At 41.0% G+C, this 25590-nt stretch overlaps 1 protein-coding gene across 1 annotated transcript in view; it reads right to left on the reverse strand.

Annotated features, from left to right (window-relative positions):
- Positions 1-25590, reverse strand: part of MYO1B (myosin IB) — a 179305-nt gene that overhangs the window by 128253 nt on the left and 25462 nt on the right. Inside the window, exon 3 of the mRNA XM_049773173.1 lies at positions 10815-10930. Within this exon, the coding sequence (XP_049629130.1) occupies positions 10815-10930 (116 nt within the window). The remainder of the gene's footprint in view (positions 1-10814; positions 10931-25590) is intronic.

Below are 25590 nucleotides of genomic sequence, written 5' to 3' on the forward strand. Positions count from 1 at the left end.
TACTATGCCTTCAATGTTTAAGGAGTTACATAAGTTTTATGGCTTTGTATTCTTTGTGTGCTGCTAAGAAATATTATGTACTACAATCTGGGGACTTGAGGGACAAAGTAATTGTACATGGGTTCTGTTTTATTTTTCTTACTGTTCTTTGGCTGAAAGTTCAAAGTTAAGATATCAGCAAGGGAACTTCTGAGAATTCTGTTTATGGTGATTGTCTTTCCACTGTAACTTTACTTTGTCCTCATAATTAAAACTTAAAAAAAAAGTGCAGGACTAGGGGCCAGAGAGATAGCACATTGTAAAGCATTTGCCTTGCAGGGAGCTGATTGGAACAGATGGTGATTCGAATCCCGGCATCCCATACGGTCCCCTGAGTGCAAAGCCAGTAGTAACCCCTGAGCACCACGGGGTGTGACCCAAAAACCAAAACAAAAAAAAAAAGTGCAAGATTAGAGGCTGGAGCAGTGGCGCATCGGTATGGTATTTGTCTTGCACTCAGCTGACTTAGGACAGACCACGGTTCGATCCCCCAGCTTATAGCCATTGAGCACAGAAGTAACCCCTGAGCATCATCAGGGGTGCTCCCTCCACCCCGGCAAAAAAAAAAAAAAGTGCAGGACTAGCACATAAGTCTTTCCTGCCCCAAGTCTGATATTCACTGGCATTTATTCTCCACCTTTACTCCCACTTGGCAGCATGAATTCCACAGTTCAACCTTAGGAAGTCCTGTGAATCCAGGGCACAAGTAAGCCATGTTCTTGCACCTGATCTTCCCTTCTGTCCTTGATATGTGTGAATCTCTTGGTCTAGAACACATGGCAAGGCTTGTCCCCTTAACTCTTCATAGTGTATGAAATGCCACATAGCATTTAGAACAGTACATCTACCTCGTACAAGCCCTGATACTAACTAACCTCTCCTGCCTATAGCCTTCTTGAAACAAACACTCCAAGAAGTGCGTTTTGCAAAAACCCCGTAGATTCTAATCAGGGATCTAGAAATCAGGATCCTGGGGCTTCTCTTTTTTTTTTTTTTTTTTTTTTTTTTTTTTTTTTGGTTTTTGGGTCACACCTGGCAGTGCTCAGGGGTTATTCCTGGCTCCAGGCTCAGAAATTGCTCCTGGCAGGCACAGGGGACCATATGGGGCGCCGGGATTCGAACCGATGACCTCCTGCATGAAAGGCAAACGCCTTACCTCCATGCTATCTCTCCGGCCCCGGGGCTTCTCAAACATACCAAGCATACTTCAGTGAGAAACAGATTCTCACAGTTCAATGACTTTTACAGGGAACTTTAGGGTGACATGGAGGTAGCTGAAAAGATCTTATATGAGAAATGAAAATTAGCTGAGTCTTCTTCCTATCGAGATAAAATTTGAAAGGGGGTGGGGGGGAGAACCTCTTGAAAAGAGTTCCAATAAGGCAATAGGCTAAGAACCAATATTTGAGAATCAAAGGTAGAAAAGCCAGAAATGTGATCACAGTCTTGAAGGGTCTCTGGCTCCCAGACATCACAATGATCACACTGCTAAGAGAAACCAGTCTCCTCACATGTTCAATCTCTGAGAATGTTCTTCAACATTCTCATACCTGTGAGCATTAGCACCAGCAACTAGAACCAAAGCAATAGACCAGTGGATATCCACATGACTAAATGGCTCTTGCTTAGACCAAAAGGATCAGCAAGTGGTTGCAGACCCAAAGTGCCCTGAATCCAACAAATACCTGCGCAAGCTAAGGAAACAGTGCTTGCCTTATTATATTTTGACCTAGGATAGTCATGGAGGGATCCAATTGTTATTTTTAATTGTCATTTAAATAACATGGTCACAATAGTATTGACTTGCTGGGTTTTAATAAATAATGCTACAGGGCCTTCCCACCATCCAAGTACCCCAGGTCCTCTACCATGTTTCTGTATCCAATTTCTGTTCCTTTCCTCTCCATCTCTACTTGGTTATCTCAGTGTTGCAACCAAAGTCCAGGAGTTAGAAGCACAAAATTTTAACTATTTTTTAGATGGCATCACAATAGATGTGGAAGAATTCTAAACTGAAAGAAAGTAAGTGAGAAATTAAACCATTCATTCCTTCCTGTACAAAATGCTTAGATGGGAGAAGCACCTGTAGACTCCTTCCTTCCATCCATCCTTCCTTCCTTCCTTCCATCCCTCCTTCCTTCCCTCCCTCCCTCGAAGTAGTTGTAGACTCCTTCCTTCCTTCCTTCCTTCCTTCCTTCCTTCCTTCCTTCCTTCCTTCCTTCCTTCCTTCCTTCCTTCCTTCCCTCCCTCCCTCCCTCCCTCCCTCCCTCCCTCCCTCCCTTCTTCCTGACATTCCTTTTTTGAGGGGGGTATTTAAACACCATGGTTACAAGGTTGTTCATAATACAATTTTTTCCACTGATAAAGTTATTCATGATTGAGTTACAGTCATACTATGTATAACAACCTTCACCAGTGTATATTTCGCATCACCAATATCCCCATATCCCCAGTTTCCTTCTCACCCTCCCTGATGTCCTTTCCCTCCCACCCTCCCAACCACACTCCCCTGCCTATATCTCCCTCTCTCCCTCTCCCTCTCACTCTCTCTCTCTCTCTCTCTCTCTCTCTAATTCTCTCTCAACCTCTCAGAGCAGAGAGTACAGTTAGAGCAGAGAAGGGACACTCGTGGCACCCTTTCATTTAGCAACAGTGCAAACCTTGATGTGAAAGAGAGAAATAACTCCTTTCCCTCCTCACTAATGCTCTATGATCCTAGATCCTTGTAGACTTAAATTTGAAGAATGACTTCCAAGATGATGATGATGATGATGACGACAGGTATTTTATCTTAGTCTACTGCTGAATCCCAGTCCTAGGAGAGAGACTGCATATGGTAAGGACTTGATAAATATTTGCTTAGTAAATGAGTAACTTTTCTAAAGCAGTACACAGAAAAAATGCTAAATGAGAAAACATAACTCTTCCTGCAACTGTTTCTTGGGGAGATACTGGATCAATTCACAGCTCAACTATCCCAAAAATGAAATAAGAGAAACAGTACAAAAGCGTCAGCCACTCACCATCACAGCTCTCTATCTCTCTGCCCCTGTAAAGGCACATTAACACAGATAGAAAAGCGACTTCCAAAAGAACACAAGATATAATTGTCATAAGAATGCCTCTAATAAATGTCACTAATTCATCCTCATAATGTAAAAGAGAAGGGACTAGGCTTTCATTATTCTGCCCGGGGCACCTTTCCCTAAGATCTAGACACAGACCACAGCATTTGTACAGCTTGAGACAAATTTCTGATATAGAAATGCTCATTGCAAATGCTATCTGGTTCCTTTTGAATGGAGTAAAATGATAGGAGGGTTAACAAGGGTTCCAAGCCCACTGGTCATCCATGTGGGTCAAAACATGAGAAGCTCAAAACCAGTTGGCCACAGAGTAAGACACCAAAGGTTTCCCAGAGACAAAGGTTTGGAGTTTGGACAACAGCCACAAGCAATATCCAAATGCGTCCAATGCTTTCCTTTTTTTGAGATAAGAGTATTTGGAAAATTTTCAAAGGCTAAAGTCATTTTTTTCAATGTTGTAAATTTGGCATGTGGCATGCATGGTGTTTTGTTTTTAAAAAATATGAAAAGAGAAGCAAGAGAGTGAGAGAGATAGAGTTCATGGTTAAGGTTTTGCACAGGCCAACCCCAATTAGATCCTAGTTACTATATATGGGCCCCAGAGCACTGCCAGGAGCACAGAAGTAACCCTAAGCACTATCAGGTATGACCTAAACACAAAAATGGAGGGAAAGGTTTCTTGCTTTAAATAGTGCTTATAACACATAATATCATTTAACAATATAGGGATACCTGTCATCTCCCAACTGAGTAGGAACAAGAAGTTGTCACCGGTGCCACAATATACACTACCTTCGGGGCCGGAGAGATAGCTTGGAGGTAAGGTGTTTGCCTCACATGCAGAAAGATGGTGATTCGAACCCCGGCATCCCATATGGTCCCCATGTCTGCCAGGGGCGATTTCTGAGCATAGAGCCAGGAGTAATCCCTGAGCACTGCCAGGTGTGACTCAAAAACCAAAAAATAAAAAAAAAAATACACTACCTTCTAGTGGCAAATCTCTTTCACTACACACTTCCTATCATCACATGGAAAGTCATTTACATGAGGAATATACACATTACGAGCTAACGAGCATTAAAAAATAAACTTTAGGGGGCTGGAGAGATAGCACAGCAGTAGAACATTTGCCTTGCACGCACCCAATCCAAGACGGACTGTGGTTCAAATCCCGGCAATCCCCGTGCCAGCCAAGCGGGATTTTTGAGCACAAAGCCAGAAGTAACCTCCCAGTGATGCCAGGTGTGACCCAAAAGCCAAAAAATAAACTTTTTAACTTTTTAAAATAAATATTAAAGTAAATTTCATTACACTATTTTATTGAAATAAAATTTAAATAAATTTTAAATAAACTCTGAAAATACCCTACCAAGAACAGTTCAAATCTACTGAATTATCAGAGTGAAAATAAAGCAAGGGAAGTGCAATGAAAATTTAATTTCAATCTCTCTCGTTCTATAGTTAGAGTTCTCATTCACCAATGTCTTAGAAAAAGGCACTGAGAATGCCAAAAATGACGCTTCTATCTGATTCAAAACAATGGCACCAACACACAAAAACACTGAAGTAAGAAGCTGTCAATATAGAACAGAACTTGAGGGCCAGGGAGATGCTACAGGGGTCAGAAACTCACAATTGGCTTGGTTGGACACGAAATTCAATGCTCATCACTGTGTGACCCTCTGAGAATGCCAGCAAATAGCACACTGCAAAGTCTAAAAACTAATCTATGAAGCCATCAACCACTTAACTCTGGGAGTCACCCCCAGGAATTCCTGAGCACCTTCAAAGCCACAATGTCCCAGTGTGCTATATACTGGGGCTACAGGAATCTCTATTACAGACCCTAGGGTAGTGTCACTCAATGTTTTTTCTGACCGTGGCCCTTGCTTGTGATTTTTTTCTTCCTGTTGGCACCTTCAATCTCCATCCTCTTAGTTGGCCCTTCTCTCTTATCTTCATCCCACATCTCACAATTTTCACCTCTGGTTATCCTAGGAATGAAAACACTGCCCTAGGAGACAAGTCAGGATTCTAACAGTGAAAACAGATAGGATGTTCAAGAGTTAAGAAGAAAAAGATAAGGGCCGGAGAGATAGCTTGGAGGTAAGGCATTTGTGGTTCGAATCCAGGCATCCCATATGGTCCCGGAGCCTGCCAGAAGCGATTTCTGAGCGTAGAGCCAGGAGAAACCCCTGAGCGTTGCCGGGTGTGACCCAACCCCCCCACCAAAAAAAAAAAAAAGAAGAAGAAAAAGATGCAGACATTTGGCAACAGAAGTTCCCAGAATGGAATACAGTGGTCTTTGAGGTTGGAGCAGAGTGTTAAGGATTTCAGCTTTGGAAGGTCTTAACATTAGGTTAAAAAACTTGGAATTCACTCAAATCCTAAAAACAGAGAGACTATGAAGGTTTTAAGAAAGGGAAATAATAATTGAATTTAAAGAAGATACTGCTGATGGTGACCTATTGGCAGTGCCTAGCACTGCAAGGTCAAAAGAAGGGCCAGAGAGAGCTCTAAAATGAGTGTTGGTTTGTGCTTTGCATGCTGGAGGCACTGGATCCACATGTTCCCCTTGAGCACTGCTGGGAGAGATCCTTTGAACCAGGAGCTGGTGTAGGCCCCAGGTGTGGTCCCAAACCAAAACAAATAAACAAAGATCAATAGATTTAGTAAGTAGGATACTGACAAATATATTGTCTTGGTACTACTCAAAGTAGACAGAGATAAAAAGTTTGATCCTCTTTTCCTTTCAGCAGGAAGCTGAAGATGCCCCTAAACTCAGTGCTAAGCTCTCCAAAACATGTGTGGCCCTCCCAGCCACATGTAAGATTCCTTTCTTGAAAGAATTCAAAACTTCCAGTGGAAAGACACTCCTCACAGTCAGAAAATCAGTATGTGTCTACGTGTTGCCTCATTTCTCTGAGAAGGCCACTCAATGGCACCAGGTCAAGGTTCCTCACAAACATGAATTAGAGGCCAAGAGGGAAGGAAGGAGCAGAAGAGTGACAGAGTGGAGAAGGGCAGCTTGTCAGGAGTCAAAGACCAGCAGGAGACAACATAAAACTCATTCTGAAAAGGCACAGAAATAAGAATCACTGTTTGCTTTCCTTTTACTCATTTATACATTTTCCTTATCTAGAAGCCATGTACTGAATATGGAATGTAAATATTTTTTAGTTGTCTGAAATGTAAAAAGAAAAAATGTCCCAGATATCTGCCAAGTCACATAAGCTCCCCGAGATAGCTCTAGATGCTTCTCCACACAACCCAGAAACAGCAGGGCTAATGCAATACCAAACTTACTCTAAGGAAAACTCACTGGAATTTTTTCTAATTATATGGGCTGAGAAGCTGTTCAAGTTCTATTTTACTCAGATTAAAATCAAACTTTTGAAATAATTCTGCTAGAATGCATCAAAAACTCTAAGGTAATTTGTTGTTGCTGTTTTGGGTCATACTTTGATGTACCCAGGGTTTACTCCTGGTTCTACAATCAGTAATTCTGCTTGGCAAAACTCGGAAAAACAATAGGGTGGTGGAGCTGGAATCTGAATTAGCCACATTCTATAATATAGGTGCTCTACCCACTGTATTATTGATTCAGCACCCAAGCTCTATGATATCCTATCCCGATATACCACAAAACTCCTCTGTGCAAGGTTAGCTGATTTGAGTAGGGAATCAAGTGAGTATGCCTTGTTTTCACTATTGTCCAAGATGAACATTCACAAGGACTAAATAAAGCAGGAACATCTACTAAAGGAAATTGGAAAGTCCCATCATGGTGGAGAAAGGGAGAGAATGTTCAACTGTTGTGTCTCATGTCCCTTTATTACAATTCTCATCATCACCACAATTGAAGAGCAGAAGCTCCTTTACTAAAGGACTGTGACCAAGGTCTTGCTAAGCACTTAACACAAACCAGATGATGTTATTATCTAAACATCTATTAAACAGTTCTTGTTCACAAAAATCTTGTTAGAAAATAGTTTCACAATGAACAGAGTCAATTACTTAATTTCTAATGTGATGTTCCTCAAGCAACATTCAAGATTATATTGTTTATGAAAAGGCTGAGATAAACTTTTTTATCTCATGGGGGAGGTGTTTGAGCCTAACAGGCTTGTGGTGACCATATGAGATGCCAAAGATTGAATCCAGGTCGGCAAAGACCCTACCCACTATGTTATTGTTCTGGCCTCAAGATGAATGAACATTTTTTAAGCCACACACTCTGCTGGTCTGTGAGTGTTGTTAGCTATGGACTATAATTACTTTCTGTAAAAAATGCACCTCACCACACACAAAACCAGTGTCTCTATATGTAGTGATGTTACTTCAATGTATTCTGGTGATCACTTCATAGTATATACAAATAGGGATTCATGTAGTCTACCTGATTTGTTTTGTTTCCTATTTTGTTTTCTGGGCACACCCAACAGTGCTCACTCAGGTCAGGGCTTACTCTTGGTTCTGCATCCAGGTAATACTACTGGCAGGCTCAGGGAAACTCATGGGGTTGCAAGGTATAAAACCAAGGTTAGCAGTAGGCGAGGCAAGTGCCCTACTCATTGTACTATCTCTCTGGCCCAATCATGTGGTCCGCCTGAAACTAAAATAGTACTCTAAATTAATTACATATTATTTTTAAAAAATAGGTTGCTGTTTTTCTTATATAATGTTATTACTGTAATAGTTGATATAAAGCAAAGGATCCACTGGAAACATTTAATTATAACTGTGAAGAGACCTAAGGATGAAAACTCAGCAAGGAGTATATTTGGGAATGTTCCCTGAGGAGTAAAGGAACATATATTATGCATAACCCAGTCTGAGGAGTAAAGGCACAACAACTGCTCTGGAGGACAAGGAGGAAGAGGCAATCCAGGTAGAAGATACCAATGATGTCAATATGTCATGGTGAGAGGGACTCGGGAGAATGAAAAGTGAGAGGTCACAGTGAGATGGGACCGGACGGATGGTAACCTACATCTAGCAATTCCATCTCTAGCAGTTAACTGTGTGCCTTCGATGTCATCTAACAATTCCCTATCTAGCAGGAAATGGGGAATGTGTGTTATCAATGTCACACCCTGTGTCTTACAGATGATGGTAAAATGATGCTGTCTATATCCTCATCCAATTAAAAATTTATTTCATTTTCTTGCTGAGGCTGGGGCTTTTCTTTAGGGATATGGGGGTCAGGGCAGCAATGACATGCAGACAGCAGTTTATGGGGACCCTTTCAGGCACAGAGATTAAAAGGAACACACCAATCCATGAATGTAGATGTTCTTTGGTTTGTTTTTTTTGTTTGTTTGTTTGTTTTTTGGGCCGCACCCAATGACACTCAAGGGTCATCCTGGCTATGCGCTGAGAAATCGCTATTGGCAATTATTGTGTCCGTCCTAGGTCAGCTACGTGGAAGGCAAATAAATACCTTACCGCTGAGCCACCGCTCTGGCCTGAAATGTAGATGTTTTTAACTAGATAGTACTCTATGCGGAAACTTCTCCCTCCACACCTCACCAGCTCAGAGAAGATTGAAGCTGCCATGGAGAAACATGGCATGCAGGACAATCTCAAACATAAAGTAGGCAGAAATAAGGTAATCTTTGAGAGTGGCCTAAAGGAAGGGGGATGTAAGTAAAAACATAGCTGGGAAAGCAGAAGCTCTCTTCCAGCTGAGCAATACAGAAGACCCTCTTAGGTCTCCCCGGCTCCAGTCCCAGTACTCTGCAGAAAATGCTTATCTCTACATGATATTTCCTTTGGAATAGCACCTCATGTTCATGGAATTATTTTGAGAAATGATTTATAAAATGTACACAGTATGGGACCCGGAATATGGCTGAGAGCAAAACAATTGTATGGGTTTGGTCCCCAATAAAAAGAGAAGGTTTTAGAGAGACAAAGGTTTTTTGATCTCTACTGCAAGGTTGCCTGAGGTAGGAAGAGTCCATGAGAAGTGCCCTCCGCCACCCCTGCTCCCAAGAGAAACCAACAGGTATCTATTGAAAATCATCACTGAGCATAGTAAAGTCCAATAAGGGCTATTATCATCATTGTCATCACTATAACGTAGTTATGAGAGTTCTTCTATAAATATGAATCTGAGACATGTTTGCAAACTTGCTTGCACTCAGGAATCACTTGAAGAGTTAATGGGAAACATGGACCCCTGGCTTAGAAGGAGGGCTAGGAAACTAGAATATTTTTCTAACTCACTGGGATTGCTGACACCAGAGGTTCAAGCATCTTAACTTTGATGATGCATGACTTCAGAGTCTAAAGTCAAGAAGCAGAAAAAGTATATCATCACAGGCCCTTAACTATATGGATCAATTCTTAACAAATTTCGGATCTTACATTTTTTAAAACAAGTTTAAAGCATGTAAAAATTACCTGAAAACTCTATTTTTAAAAGAAAATAGTGTTCAGTTTTTAATAAGCATTTTCACAAAAAATATTTTGTTAGAAATAGTTCCAAACCTCACTGTGTGCTGCAATATCAAAATAAACTTGCACTGGGCAATGATGTCAGGTCTGAGTGAGTGAGTGAAAGAGAGAGAGAGAGTGTGTGTGTATTAAATCTCTTTCAACTATTGGAACTAGAGTGTGGGGGCTGGAGCAGTGGCTCAAGCGGTAGGGCATTTGCCTAGCATGCGCTAACCTAGGACTGAATGCAGTTTGATCCCCCAGCGTCCCACATGGTCCCCGAAGCCAGGAGCAAGTTCTGAGCAATAGCCAGGAGTAACCCCTGAGCGTCACCAGGTGTGGCCCAAAAAGCAAAAAAGAAATAAAGTGTGGGTGCATCTCTTTCAACTAATAGATTTTATTTTCTATCCAAAATAACAGAACCCAACTTTAATCCTATATAAAAAGAAAGTCTTTTCTGCTAAGACAGAAATGCTGTCTCTTCTCTTTTAACTTGAGGTCAGGGCTTTTCAACCTCAGTACTGAGTAATTATCAATTTTTTTTTTTTACAGGAGCTATATACACTAAAGAAAGGCCTTCTTCAGAGAAATCAACAAGAAGACCAACCTCCAGGTGAAGTACACACACTACATACATCTGATGTGCAATAGTCACAGAGATTACACGTGGTGGGAATTTTCCTTTTTCTCAAAAGCCATTATATGGCTGAGATCTTTCAACTCAACAAGACTGAAAATACAAAGTGAAATTTTTAGAGTAATCAGCTGTACATATTCCTTTTTTATTTGTAAAAAATAATCAAAATCACTAATTTTTTAATCGACTATTTTTTTTGTTTTGTTTTGGGGCCATATCCAGCAGTGCTCAGGGGTATATTCCTGGCTTAGGGGACCATATGGAAAGGATACTGGGGATTGAACCTGAATTGGTCCTTTGCAAGGCAAATGCCCTACTCATTGATCTATCTCTCCAGACCCTAACTGACTAATTTCTAAGAGGCTATTTATATATTGAACCCAAGTACCTCAGAATTTGAAAACTTCTATTGCCCCAGAAGACAAGGGGTAGAGATAATTTAAAGTTAGGCATAATAATCAACTTCCACAGTTTTATATAAAATTTTCAAAGGATTTCACCACCACCACCAAAAATATTTTCCTGACACTCATAGGAAAAATCTCTATATGTCTGTCAACCACACATTTCTGGAGGGAAAGAAAAGCTTAAGACTTTAACATTATACTTACATGTGAGGGCTCAATTCATAAAAATTTCTATTCCTATAATCCTCCACTTTTTCTGGTGAATAAATTGGCAATGACCGGTATGGGTTAACAGATATAACCACACTTCCGATGTATGTCTGTAAATAAAAGAATAAAGCATCATTAGTACACAAATGTCTTCCAAGAGCTTATATCTCAGTGACAGAGGGTTGGTCCTATTTGGAACACCAGTTTCCATGCATAACCATTCACTTTCCAAGATCGTTTCACAACTTGAAAGAAAAAGCAATGAATTCATGAATTTCATAATTCATACAATGAAAATACATTTTAAAATAAATCTCTAAATTAGTTTATGATTCTTGATAAAAGTTATCCAAACCCCATCAATTTTGCCAAAAGTTTCACCATCAAGCAGATTTTGAGCATCTCCTGATGCTATTGAGAAAAGAAATTTCTTTCTCCCAACTTTTGCTACCTTATTGGGTCAAAAAGTGACCCTGGTCTTCTCTTTCTCCATTCCGACACACACAGCCATAGAAGAACTTGACTTTGGTTCTACAGAAGAACTAGTATATAGGGTTTTTTGGGCTCTGAGAGAACTAATTCCACATAAAAACTAAGACATCATGGGGCTGAAGCGGTGGCACAAGCAGTAGGGTGTTTGCATTGTATGTGCTAACTTAGGATGGACCACAGTTTGACCCTCCCCCACATCCCATATGGTCCCCCCAAGCCAGGAGCAATTTCTGAGTTCATAGCCAGGAGTAACCCCCAATAGTCACCAGGTGTGCCCCCCCCAAAAAAACAACAACTAAGATATCATATGGGGTTTTCTTATATACATTAAAGCAAGATAACTTTTATTATAGCTAATGGTTTTTAAATATGGTTTTGAAGGAGGGCACATTTAATATCAAATTTATATTAAACATGGATGTTTTTAAAACATCTGGACACTTCTGAGGCTGGAGTAGTGGAGCATTTGCCTTGCACGCGCTGAACTAGGACGGACCAAAGTTCAATCCCCGACATCCCATATGGTCCCCCAAGCCAGGAATGATTTCTGAGCACATAGCCAGGAGTAACCCCTGAACATTACTGGGTGTGGCTCAAAAAACAAACAAACAAAAATCTGGACACTTCTCAAACTAAGAATTAAACTTCCATATGACCCCATAATTCCACTTCTGAATATTAATCTACCCGAAAGAGCCAAAAACTTTATTGAGAATAGGCATTTACACTCTTTCGTTCATTATAGGACTTTTCACAAAAGCCCAAATCTGAAAACAACCCAAGTATGGAAGAACCAACAACTAGAGTTGTCAGTACATAAAGACTATGAACTCAACTGTAAGAAAAGACAAAGTCATGCAGTTTGCTATCACGTGGATGTAATTGCTGAGTGAAGTAAGTCCGGAGAACAGGGGCAGATCCGGAATGAGCTCTCTCTTACATGGGACATAAAAAAGTAGAGTCACAGAGGACTAACAGAATCTGTGAAACAGTCTGTAGAACTGAGTTTACCATAAAGGGGATACAAGGAGAGGGGCATGTTCAGAGACCCTGAGTGAGTGGTGGATAGGAGTGGGCACATAAGTGGAGAGTATGTGACTAGATGATAGAAACCTAATGTTAACAGTATTCTAAATCAGGTGACTAAAATAAAATTTAAACAATAAACAAGCAGATAAGATAAAGTTCTGGCAGCCAAGTATAGGGTTAGTTCACTTTGTAAGACTCACATAATGTGACAAGCAAAAGTACTTAACAGCAATTTCGTCTTAATGGCTCAATGTTTTTAGTTTCAACTTCAGAAAGATAAAGGGAGGCGAGGGCCTTAGCAAAAAATATTTAGGTGGCAAAACTTTTTCCAGGGTCAGAGACAGAGATTAAGAGAAGAATTACTTTTAAACTCCCTCTTTCCCATGTTCCTGTAGCAAAAGGAAGCATTCTTCAAGCAACAAGTTTTTCCAGTACTGTCAATAATGAGACTAAGGAGATTGCCAGGTATTTCTACAAAACTGAGCAAAATAGAAAATGAAAGCACAGAATGTCCCCTGGATTTTTTTAAAACATGAGTAACAATGATATTTATTATATAACACTGTGTCCCTCCCCCGAAACATAAAAATAAAAAGATCAGATTCAGATATGCTTTCATCCTAGATGACTATAATATAAAGAGTGAAGAAATCTGCTATAAATAAGATGCTCAGCTTGCAAAAAAAAAAAAATTAAGGGGCTGAAGTGGTGGCGCAAGCGTTAGGGCGTTTGCCTTACACACATTAACCTAGGACAGACTGTGGTTCAATCCCCTGACATCCCATATGGTCTCTCAAGCCAGGAGTGATTTCTGAATGCATAGACAGGAGTAACCCCTGAGTGTCACCGGGTGTGGCCCAAATCCAAAAAGATGCTCAGCTTGAAAGCAACTTTTGGCAGTGATTTCTGATACTCCACCACAAAGATATAGCTACTGATATCTGATAAAAGTTGAGTCCAAGTTTCCTAACTTAGCCAGGTAGAAGGCTTTCTGGAAGGCTTCAGACAGCAACCCACCTAAGAAACATGTGGGAGATGATAGACAATGCAAATCTGAAAAGCTCCTAGCTAAAACAAAAAAAGGTGTTAACATGCTGATAAGAAAAGAGATCCAATTATTCCTTTAATATTGTTTTGCTTGACTAAGATCAATATTATTTTAGTTTTGTTTCAGTTTGTATATATACTTACACACATACATATAAAACATGACTCAAGTTTTAGGTACTCTTGAATGCAGCAGCAAAGAAAACATACATATTTGTTATTAAAGGCCAATTATTAAGTTGCATTTGTTGGTTTTTTTTTTCAAAGTTTTTCAAATTTTTTAGGTCATAGTGCAAAGTGGGCTCAGAGTGCTAGGCAGCAAATCTAGGTTAGAGACACAAAAGGCAGGGTCAAGTGCACCACTCACTGTATTTTTGTTAGGTATTTGGCCTGCTAGCAGCTCCAAAAGCCCAGAGACTGCTAGCTAGCTGCCCAAAAGACCCTGACCTCCTAGTTTGACACTTATTTAGTAGGGTCTCAACAGCGCCCTCCACTAGGAAGGTTGTAGGTAGGAAAGCAGGCAGGGAAACTGCTATAGAAGAGAAATATAACAATCTCCAAATACCTAACATATTTTTTCTCTGGCCCCTATCCAGTTACTTTTTAAAACTGAATTTCTGAGACTGGAGAGATAGCACAGCAGTAGGGTGCTTGCCTTGCATTTGGCCAACCCAGAACCTGCACTAGTTTGATTCCCAGCATCCCATATGATCCCCTGAGCCTGCCAAGGACGATTTCTCAGTGCTGAGCCAAGGAGTAACCCCTGAGCATCGCCTGGCTGACTCACACTTTTCATCAATAAGAAAGTGGATAGTATCAACTCTCATACAATTATTCTGTTGTTTTATTTAGGACCACACTCAGCCAGTACGCAGGGCTTACTTGCAGCTCTTCACTCAGAGATCACTCCAGGTAGTAGTGCTCAGGGGACGCAAGAGGATGTCGAGGATCAAACCCAAGACAGCAGCAAGGCAAGAGCCTTACTTGCTGTAAGTAATTGGCTCTTGGGCCAATTATTCTTTTTTTGTTTGTTTGTTTTTGGGTCACATCCGACAGCACTCGAGGGTTACTTCTGGCTCTACGCTCAGAAGTCGCTCCTGGCAGGCTCGGGGGACCATATGGGATGCCGGGATTTGAATCACCAACTTTCTGCATGCAAGGCAAACGCCTTACCTCCATGCTATCTCTCCGGCCACTGGGCCAATTATTCTTGTTTACACATGCCTTCTCCCCCTCCTCCTCTTCCATCTGCATCTTCTTCTCTCAGACAGCTCACTATGCCTTCAGGTCCTTCTCCGTCCTCTCAGGTTATTCTCAATCTCATGAATGCTTCTGCTCTTGCACTAACAGATCCTGCCTACGAAAGATGTTGGCTTTGTTTTTCTCCTCAACCTCCCTTCTATGAAGGTGTTGCAGTGTTTGGCAACCTTTCCTCTACCTCCAACCCCTCTGACCTCCGTTGGAACACACAACCTCAACACGGCATTACAGTCGGTCAAGTCGTAGGCTCTGGCCTCTGCATTAAGCCTAACGACTCCCGGCTTCCTAGCCAATTACTCGATGTGTGCAACGAAACTATTGACATTTACAACTCTTCCTCTTCAAAACCCTATCTGTTAGCTCCCAATGGTACTTATTTTGCCTGTGCTTCTGGTCTTACTCCTTTTATCATTCGTTCTTCTTTCCTCCTTTCGCATGACTACTGTATCCTCGTTATTCTCATTCCAAAAATCACCATTCACTCAGAACATATCTTTCCCTCTCCTGCCACTTCACCCTATTCCTAGTCTTCTCAATCCCTTTCTCGACAACGCCGTGAGCCCTTCACCTCCGTTACACTTGCAGTACTCCTTGCTGTTGGCGCTACTGGCGCTGGCACTGGTATCTACTCTCTTGTATCCTCTCAATCCAATTTCCGTACTCTTACTCAAGCAGTGGAACAAGACATTAATGAAATCAAAACTAGTCTGCAATTTCTCACAGATACTATTAGTTCCCTTGCTGATGTTGTTCTCCAAAATCGTCGTGCTTTAGATTTTGCCCTTATGAAAGAGGGGGGAGTCTGTGTAGCCCTTAAGGAACAATGTTGTATTTTTAAAGACAAAACTGGATTAGTTAGAGACAGCGTTCAACATATTGGTGACGGTATAAAAGATTTTCAAAAACATCTCGATGTAGAACAAGGTTGGTACCAGGATTGGTTTTTCTCTCCCCCTTGGCTCCACACAATCTTGTCCACTATTTTGGGCCCTCTTATTAGCCTCATGCTGCTCTTTTCTCTTGGCCCATGGATTTTCCGCAAAATCACTGCCTTTATTAAGAACCAGGTAGATGAAAAGGCAAAAACCTCTATTCAGGTTAACTACCAGCATCTAACCCCACGTGACTCCTGTGAAAACTTGGCTTTAATCAACAAGCCGCCTTTCCAGCCACTAAGTTTCCAGGAGATAGAGCGCATAGCTAACAGACGGAGTTCACTCCGTCACTTATGCTCTCGGCTGTGGAGACACCTACGACGGGATTAGCAAGGTCCCAGTTAGGGCACGGCCCTAAAAGGCTACAGCGCATAATTCGGATCTCTGCGCGCACCCACGGCGTCTGTGGCCACCTTTTAAATGCGGCTTTGGCCGTGTCCGACCTGGTCAAACCTTGTAGCCTAAGACACGGTTCTTCCACCCGTTCACGACTTTCCTTCTTTTATTAGAAGAGAAAGGGGGAGATGTTGGGGACTGTGACTTGTTTGAGGCCATTTTGCTGTTCTTTCTGCCATATTCCAGCTTTTCACCTAAAAGCTATTTTGCAGTCTTGCTGTAAGTTTTTGAGCTAAAGAGAAAGGAATGTACAGCTGTAGGTTATAATTAGCTCTAGCCCGGAGGAGAGCAAAAGCTGCCTGGTACCGTTATCAGAAACTAGGCCTCACTCCTTAAGACCACATTCCGGAGTGAACTAGGCTGTTATCAATAAGTGTATGCTACATTGTCTGTTCAAGATCACTGAGGCAAGCACATCTTGCACCACCTCCTGATAGTCAAGCAATTAGGAATGCAGCTAGAAGGACACTAGAAATTTCCATGGAAACAGCACGTTCATCATAGCTTGAAGGTCATCCAGCCCCCCTAGCCCACTGCCCACTTCCTTATTTAGAGAATGCTTTACTTTCTTTGTTCCTTGAAACCTGAAATATATCCTTGCCTTGTATGGGCCTTCGCGCCAAAAGTATGACTGACATCACCTTTGTACTGCCCCCTTCTCCTTCACTATATAAGAAGGAGCTGTAGCCCAATAAAGTTACCTTTGAGCAGTGAGACGCTGCCTTGGGTCTTTATTATTAACCTCTCTCAGATTTTTTACAGGTGTGGTTGTTCTTCTACCCAGCAAAATAGGAGTGCGGTTGTCTGAGAAGTCCTCCCAGCTAATTCCTGCTGGCCGGGCCCCCCTGGGGGGCTTCAGGACCCCGCATATTTGGCCTGCTAGCAGCTCCAAAAGCCCAGAGACTGCTAGCTAGCTGCCCAAAAGACCCTGACCTCCTAGTTTGACACTTATTTAGTAGGGTCTCAACAGCGCCCTCCACTAGGAAGGTTGTAGGTAGGAAAGCAGGCAGGGAAACTGCTATAGAAGAGAAATATAACAACCTCCAAATACCTAACATATTTTTTCTCTGGCCCCTATCCAGTTACTTTTTAAAACTGAATTTCTGAGACTGGAGAGATAGCACAGCAGTAGGGTGCTTGCCTTGCATTTGGCCAACCCAGAACCTGCACTAGTTTGATTCCCAGCATCCCATATGATCCCCTGAGCCTGCCAAGGACGATTTCTCAGTGCTGAGCCAAGGAGTAACCCCTGAGCATCGCCTGGCTGACTCACACTTTTCATCAATAAGAAAGTGGATAGTATCAACTCTCATACAATTATTCTGTTGTTTTATTTAGGACCACACTCAGCCAGTACGCAGGGCTTACTTGCAGCTCTTCACTCAGAGATCACTCCAGGTAGTAGTGCTCAGGGGACGCAAGAGGATGTCGAGGATCAAACCCAAGACAGTAGCAAGGTAAGAGCCTTACTTGCTGTAAGTAATTGGCTCTTGGGCCAATTATTCTTTTTTTGTTTGTTTGTTTTTGGGTCACATCCGACAGCACTCGAGGGTTACTTCTGGCTCTACGCTCAGAAGTCGCTCCTGGCAGGCTCGGGGGACCATATGGGATGCCGGGATTTGAATCACCAACTTTCTGCATGCAAGGCAAACGCCTTACCTCCATGCTATCTCTCCGGCCACTGGGCCAATTATTCTTGTGTTGAAGTAAAACTGTGTACTCAACAAACTGTACTCAATGTTTCACTGAATATGTGAAACATGTTTATCATGTGTTGCCCTTAACAAATCCTTCCCTATCATTTCCTATTTTACTGGGGTAGCTGGTTTTTAAAGATGGCTGAAACCATTACTTTCATTCTAAATACACATACCTTTGAAATGTTATTTTTGGTATACTATTAAAAATATTAGCTATTTCTCTGTATGTATTATGTGACTTGATTTGACCAGAGCCCTAAAGAAATAAGACACAGAGGAAGTCTAAAAGTATGTTGCATTGGAATTTCTTTACCTTTTAGGACCCACTGAAACTCACAAAGTCAGTGAGCTTGAGCTAGCCTAACTGTTGGAGAACTCAAATGGAGAACAAAGATGAACCACACAACCTGCCAGCCCTCAAACGTCTGATTTAGACCATTTGAAGACCATTGAACCTAGAAAGGCATTAGAGGACTAAAATCACACATGCAGTCCCCAGACCAGGTCTGATGTCAGCCTAAAATATTGTCCCAGAGAACAGTGTACAAAGAAATGGGTAAGTGTTGATTACTAGTGCTATGTTTTGTTTTTCAGAGCACTGAGGTGGGTTTATTATACAGAAACAAATAAGCCAGTAGCATTCAAGAAACCAGAAAGATTTAGTACAGTAGGCAATGCTCTTGGCCTAGACTCAAGAGACACTCAAGAGACACAGATTCAATCCCCAGCATTCCAGATGGTCCCAAACCCCACTAGGAGTGATCCCTGAGCAGAACTAGAAGCCCTGAAATATCTCTGGGTGTGGTTTTATCACTACTGCCCACCCCTCCCCAACAGAGAGAGAGAGAGAGAGAGAGAGAGAGAGAGAGAGAGAAATAGGACAAGCAAATGAGTCTTTCCAATCTAAAGAAACAAATAATAAAATCAACAGAGCCCTTTCTCCACTCCACTTTCTGTAGTTTTAGATTATCTGTCCCCTAATCTTGACTTCCTAATTGGTAGTCTGTCTTCTCATACGAGGCCAGTTCTGGCTGTTTAGGGCACTCTCTTTTGAAGTCTGAGCACATTGACTAAATGATTCACACATGTCCTTGTAGGCCTCTAAACACTCCCAATGTTCATAGTCTCTGTCTTCTCCCAGATGCGCAGAAATGCTCCTGGCAGGATCTGATTGGCTGGGAGAAATTTCCAGTTTGACTTTGATGTCAGATAGCAATCCATTCAATATTCCACAGACTCAGTACCAGAGAAAGTCTCCCCTTCCTTCTCAGAGATCAAACAGTTCATTTTTCATTCATTAGCATTTGTATTTAGAAATTATATACTTTGCCATTTGTATTTTAAAGAAAAGTACTATTTGACATTACTAAAAGTTATTTTCTTATTACATCACGCACTAAAAATATCAAAACTATTCTCATTAACCACTGAAATCAGGAAACGGGGAGAAAAGACACAGCTTCTTAATAGCAATGAAAGTGTGGGAACTATATGTCTTTTATTCTATTTATGGCAAGAAGAAGGAAAATTAGAAAAGCATGTTAATCTTTCAAAAAGAGTAAAATGAAAAGGACCAAATACTTGCACCCTAAAACCCTATATAGAACACGTAGGTAAAACACTCCAGGACACTGAAACTAAAGGCATCTTCAAGGAAGAAACAGCACTCTCCAAACAAGTCAAAACAGAGATACACAAATGGGACTATATTAAGCTGAGAAGCTTCTGCACCTTAAAGGAAATAATGTCTAGGATACAAAAGCCACCCACAGAAAGGGAGAAGCTATTCACCCAATACCTATCAGATAAGCAGATAATATCTAAGATACACAAGGTACTGACAAGAACTTAACAAGAAAAAAAATCTAACCCCATCAAAAAATCGGAAGAAGAAACAAACAATTTCTCAAAGAAGAAATACAAATGGCCAAAAGGCACATGAAAAAATGCTCCACATCACTAATGATCAGGAAGATGCAAATCAAAACAGCAATGAGGTACCATCTCACACCACAGAGACTGGCATACATCACAAAGAAGAACAATCAGTGCTGGCTGAGATATGGGGATAAAGGAACTCTCATTGCTGATGGAAATACCATCTAGTCCAGCCTTTATGGAAAACAATATGAAAAACAATATGGAGATTTCTCAAAAAACTGGAAATTGAGCTCCTATTTGATCCAGCTATACCACTCCTAGGGATATACCCTAGAAATACAAAAATACAATACAAAAATCCCTTTCTCAAACCTATATTCATCACAGCACTTTATACAATAGCCAGACTCTGGAAACAATGAAGATGCCCCTCAACAGAGGAATGGCTAAAAAAACTGTGGTTCATATACACGATGGAATATTATGCAGCCATCAGGAGAGATGAAGTCATGAAATTTTCCTATATATGGATGTACATAGAATATATTATGCTGAGTGAAATTAGTCAAAGGGAGAAAGAAAGACACAGAATAATCTCACTCATTTATGGGTTTTAAGAAAAATTAGGGCCCAGAGAGATAGCACAGCGGCGTTTGCCTTGCAAGCAGCTGATCCAGGACCAAAGGTGGTTGGTTCGAATCCCAGTGTCCCATATGGTCCCCCGTGCCTGCCAGGAGCTATTTCTGTGCAGACAGCCAGGAGTAACCCCTGAGTACTGTCGGGTGTGGCCCAAAAACCAAAAAAAAAAAAAAAAAAAAAAAAAAAAGAAAGAAAGAAAGAAAAATTAAAGACATTGAAATAATTCCCAGCGATGAGGTCCAGAAGAACCGGCTCAAGATATGAATCTCACCACAAAGAGTGGTGAGACAGTTAGAGAAATAACAATGCTGAGAACTATCATAACAATGTCAATGAGTGACAAGTGTAGAAAGCCTGTCTCGAATACTGGTGGGGTATAGTGGAGGGAAGAGATGGAGCACTGGCGATGGGAAGGTTGCACAGTGAATGGGGTGTGTTCTTGTTATGACTGAAAACCAACTACAATTGTGTTTGTAATCATGGTGTTTAAATAAATTATTTAATAAAAAAGAAATAAAAGAAAATAAAAGGCAATTTATGTAACTCATTCCACCCAAAAAAAAAAAAAAAAAAGGAGCTCCTGACCATATGGCCATTCTCCTGAGTTTTGGTAAAGGCACCAAAAAAGTTCTTCCTACTCTCCCTTCCCTCAGATCATAACTGTGCCTGGGATCTCACTTCAAGCTGATCCTCAGATAACTAAGAACTCGAGGATGGGGGCTGGAGTACAGCAGGGTAGTGTGCTTGCCTTGTATAAGACCCAGGTTAGGTCCCCCGAGCCTCCTCAGGAGAAATTCCTGAGCACAGATATATATAATCCCAAAATTTAAAAATTAAAAAATTCAGAGTATGTTAGGGCAGGTAGGACATTTCCTTTACACGTGGCGTGATTTCAATCCCTGATGCCATATATGGTCATATGAGCCCTGCCAGTAATCATCCTGACTACAAAGCCAGTAGTAAGCCCTGAGCACACCAGGTGTGGTCCAAAATACAAAACAGAATTTTAAAATCCAGAGGATGCTATATTATGAAAGGACTATTTCTGGACAATGGCAAAGGTGACCTCACAATTCGGTTCCATACATATTTTCCACATCCAAGTGTGCCTGCGTGTGTGTAGAGAATGTGTGTGGTGTGTTTGTGTGTAATCTACTCCATGTACTTATTTACTTGGCATAAAAGATCTCCTAGCTATTTCCTAGCTCACCAGCTCCATAGTCCTCTCCTTCATGACCCCACTGTGGATCCCCAAGTCCTCGGGTACATGTAACCATTATCAGCAGAAAAATATAAAGCCCCTTTCTCTGACATCTTGGAGAGGAAATGTAAGCAAAGGCAGAGAAGGGAACAAGAAAGAAAGGAAGAGAAGAGGAAAAGCTGGACCTTACTGTAAAGGGCAAACTCAATTACCAAGTTTATCTCTTACTGCTCAAGGGCACACTGACATCAAGAATGTAAAAACATTCCTAAGTCAAAACAACCTCCATCTTCATATTTCAGATACTGTTGCATTCCAGAACAAATGCCTTGCAAATAATCAAATACTATTGAGTATCTCTATGGTGATTACAATGAGTCAAAATCAAAGTCTTCTCTGGAGGACATTCACCCAGCAATTTCCAGTCTCCACTAAATAAAAGGTTTTTATCTCCTGAAACTTGCCCTTTGAAAAAGACTGCTACAAAGTCCTCCTTAACTGTTTTTCATTGCTGATCTCCTGAAATGCTAATATCAGCTATGAAACCTTTCACCAGAAAAAACACACATTTAATATTTACATCAGAGTTTTCATAGAGCCCAGAGAGCTTGATATGCCAGATTAAAGCTTCACCCTTTATGAAAATAGAGTCACTAGAAAAAGAACAGTAGAAGGGAGAAGAACTGAGAGGTAGAAAGGAAGGAAGGGAAAAGGAAGGAAAAGAAGGAAACTGGAATGAAAGAAAGGAGGGGGAAGAACTAAGATAAAAGGAAAAGAAAGAAGGGAAGTAGAGAGGGAAGGATGAGGTGGAGGGAGGGAAAAGGGGAGAAAGAATAAAAGTAATTTTAAAGTATAAAATTAAATATCCTTATGTAAAGGTAAGTTTCAAATAGTTCAACTGAATCAGAACAAATACAAATGAGTGTTCTGACTGTGGTGACAAGAATGTATAAATCCAAATAGAAAGACAGTAATACTTGTAAAACTTTTTTCAAATCAATGCAGTTTTAATATTTCATAATTCTCTATTCCATAAAATCATTCATGCATTTCTCCACAATTATAAAAATAAAACTAAGGTTTTATTTTAAAAATCCAAATGTTATTGTATCTTCCACATCACAGTTCTTCTCAAAACATTACAATCTTTACAAGTCCTGAACCTTGAAAGTTAACATTATAGTTCCCCATATACAATTGAAATAAAATTATAACTACCCAGTCATTCCAGGCCATGAATTAAAGAACTATATATAAATTCTATATATAAGTAACACTGGTTAAGAATAACACCTCCGGTAGTCTTTATTTTAGAGCAAGACAGCACAAAACTACCTTATCTCTGCTGAAGTAAGTTCAGAAAATGGGACAACTATTTTTCAAATACATACAATTCTCTGAACCTAATGAGTCTCCTAAGTGATAGGCAGTATGGTCCAGTATTCTAGTCATAAAAATAATAGTTTGGGAATAACTTAAAGCAATAAAATCTCCATAATGATTCATCAGCACAGAGGAGATGTGTAGGAAATTGAAGGAGAAAGTAATAGAGGAGTGAGTCTCGAATGATGAGAAACCTCAAGCATCAATGACTTCAAGAAGTCATTTTGAAGTGCCAACACTGTCAAACACTCATGGCACTACCTCTTGCTCCTGGACTTGCACCAGGTATCAGACCAACATGCCTCTTCACTGCCACAATTCAACCACATTAACAATAAGATAATAATCTCACAGATAAGTACATAGACCCTCAGTTCCCAATAATGCTCAGATTGGTCAGGCATGACCAAGATGCAAGCACAAGTATATCCGCCCAGGGCTACACTGTTAACCTTTCCAGAAACATAGTTTGATCAACAAACCTTTTTTTGGTTTTTTAGGATTACAACTAAATTCTTTGTATTAGAGATAAAACAGCAGAAAGTCATGCTGAGAGGAGGGGCTGAATGTGTCCTGTGTCACCTGTACAATGTGTCCTCCTCATTGACCTTGTCTGTCTGTGTTCAGACAAATACAGAACTAAATGCAACCATCAATCATCTGCATCTACTACACATAATGAAGACAATCCTCTCTCAGTCTCTTCTCAAACCTTCCAGAAGGGTGGGGCTGAAGCAATGGCAGCAGTAGGGCCTTTGCCTTGCATGCTGCTGACCCAGGACAGATTGAAGTTTGAGCCAAGGCACCCCCTATGGTCCCCCTAGCCAGGGCCAATTTCTGAGCACATAGCCAGGAGTAACCCCTGAGCATCAACGGGTGTGCCCCCCCCCAAAAAAAATACCTTCCAGAGGGGAAGAATTAAAGAAAAGAACTTCATGGCTCCTGGCCTGCCTATAAGTGGTACAAAATAATACTTAGAACAAATATATATAGTCAGTAAGACTAAGTTTTTGGTGGAGGGCATGCACATCTAGTGGTGCTTTAGAGATGTAATGTAGTCTGGGCATCCAACCAAGGGCTCTTGCATGAAAACCATGTGCTCCAGCCCCGTTTCCCCAGCTTAGATCAGGGGACTTTATAAGAGTATGAACTTCAGAGCCAGACTTCCTGTACGTGAATCTCAGTTCCTTTACTGACACATTGAAAAGCCTTAGATCAGGGGTCTCAAACTCGCGACCCGCGGGCCATTTGCGGCCCTCTGTACAACATTTTGTGGCCCGAGGCCGGCCTTCAAATATCAGTATTCTCGATTATTCGCTTACCGAATAATCGCAATAAAAATCGCATTAATAAGAAAAAAATCGCATTAAACATTCGCATACCCTGAGCAGTTTCATTCGGAGTATGCAAATGTTTAATGAGATTTCTTTTCTTACTAATGTGATTTTTTTATTGCGAATATTCGGTAAGCGAAATCCCTTATGCAGCCCTGCCTCACCCCGACTTTGCCTCCTGCAGCCCCCGGGAAATTGAGTTTGAGACCCCTGCCTTACATAAATCTCTTAGCATTTGTGTATCTCAGTTTATTTATAGGTAAAATGAAGATAATTTCACAGCCAACAGGGCATAAGACTAATCAAATGTAAATGAGTGCTTAGATTAAATATCCATGCTAGGAATTATTGCATATCTAAACTACAATATATTCTCAAAATTCATATATATATTATATATAGATGCTAATATGTACCTATTTTCATTTACTTTGCAATATTTAATTAATTCATTGGGTGGTCCATGCCCAGCAGTGCCCCAGGGACTACTCCCAGCTCTGTGTTGAGAGGGATTACTCCTTCTCAGGGGATTATGAGGTGCAGAGATCAGATACATCCCCCATGCAATTCATGCATTCTAACAGTTGAGGTATTTCTTCAGCCCAGCAATATTTTAAACCAAGTATACTATCATTATACTCAACCACTTTTCTTCAAGTATCCTTAGGGAGACCCAAATTATAGCAGCAACTTTTAATACTTAAGACACTTGGCTAGACTTTCAAGAATCTGCCATTCTTTTTTTTTTAGAATCGGCCATTCTTACAACTACAATTTGTGTTGACTATAAGATCCTAAAATGGGACTAATTCAGACTTCCCTTCTCTGGAAGGTTCCCAACAGGACAAGTCAGAAGGAAAACAAACTAAATCTACCTGTCAGCACCAAAAATACACCTTCTCAGAGAACAGGCAGCTTGGTTCTTTTAATTACCAAATGTCCCCCTGGGCCTTGTTCTAGCCTAAATTGCTGCTTTCCTGTTCCTGAACAGAACCACTATCCTCACCAGTCACCCAAAATATAGAAAGTAGTCTGGCTGGACCGCCCATTCTAACCCAAGTCCCATGAACTGTGGCCACCTAGCTGGGGGCAGGGCTGAGGTGGCCGGAAAGAGGACTGACAGAAGACGCAGAAAGTAGCAAAACGGTGCTTGGGACTGTCACCACCAAACTCTCTAACCACTGACTGAACCGAGACAACAAAACCAAAGGACCTCCTCAACTGCCCTCTGCCAGAGAGAGTATCTACATCAGCATCACAACTAAACCAACATGCCACCCATCAGAGCAAGGATCCCATCTCTATTGAAGTGACCTCCTCACCCTTCAACCAAACAGCCCTGCTGCAGAGACCAGGCCTGGAAAGGTCCCAGATTTAGACTTTCCAGCAACTGAACAGCTATGAACCCACTTGAAACATTTTAAACTAGTGTGTAAACACACTTCCCATTGAACAAGAAAGTCCTGGAGCACA

This window comes from Suncus etruscus, chromosome 5 (genome assembly GCF_024139225.1).
Source record: "Suncus etruscus isolate mSunEtr1 chromosome 5, mSunEtr1.pri.cur, whole genome shotgun sequence".
NCBI classification, from domain to species: domain Eukaryota; kingdom Metazoa; phylum Chordata; class Mammalia; order Eulipotyphla; family Soricidae; genus Suncus; species Suncus etruscus.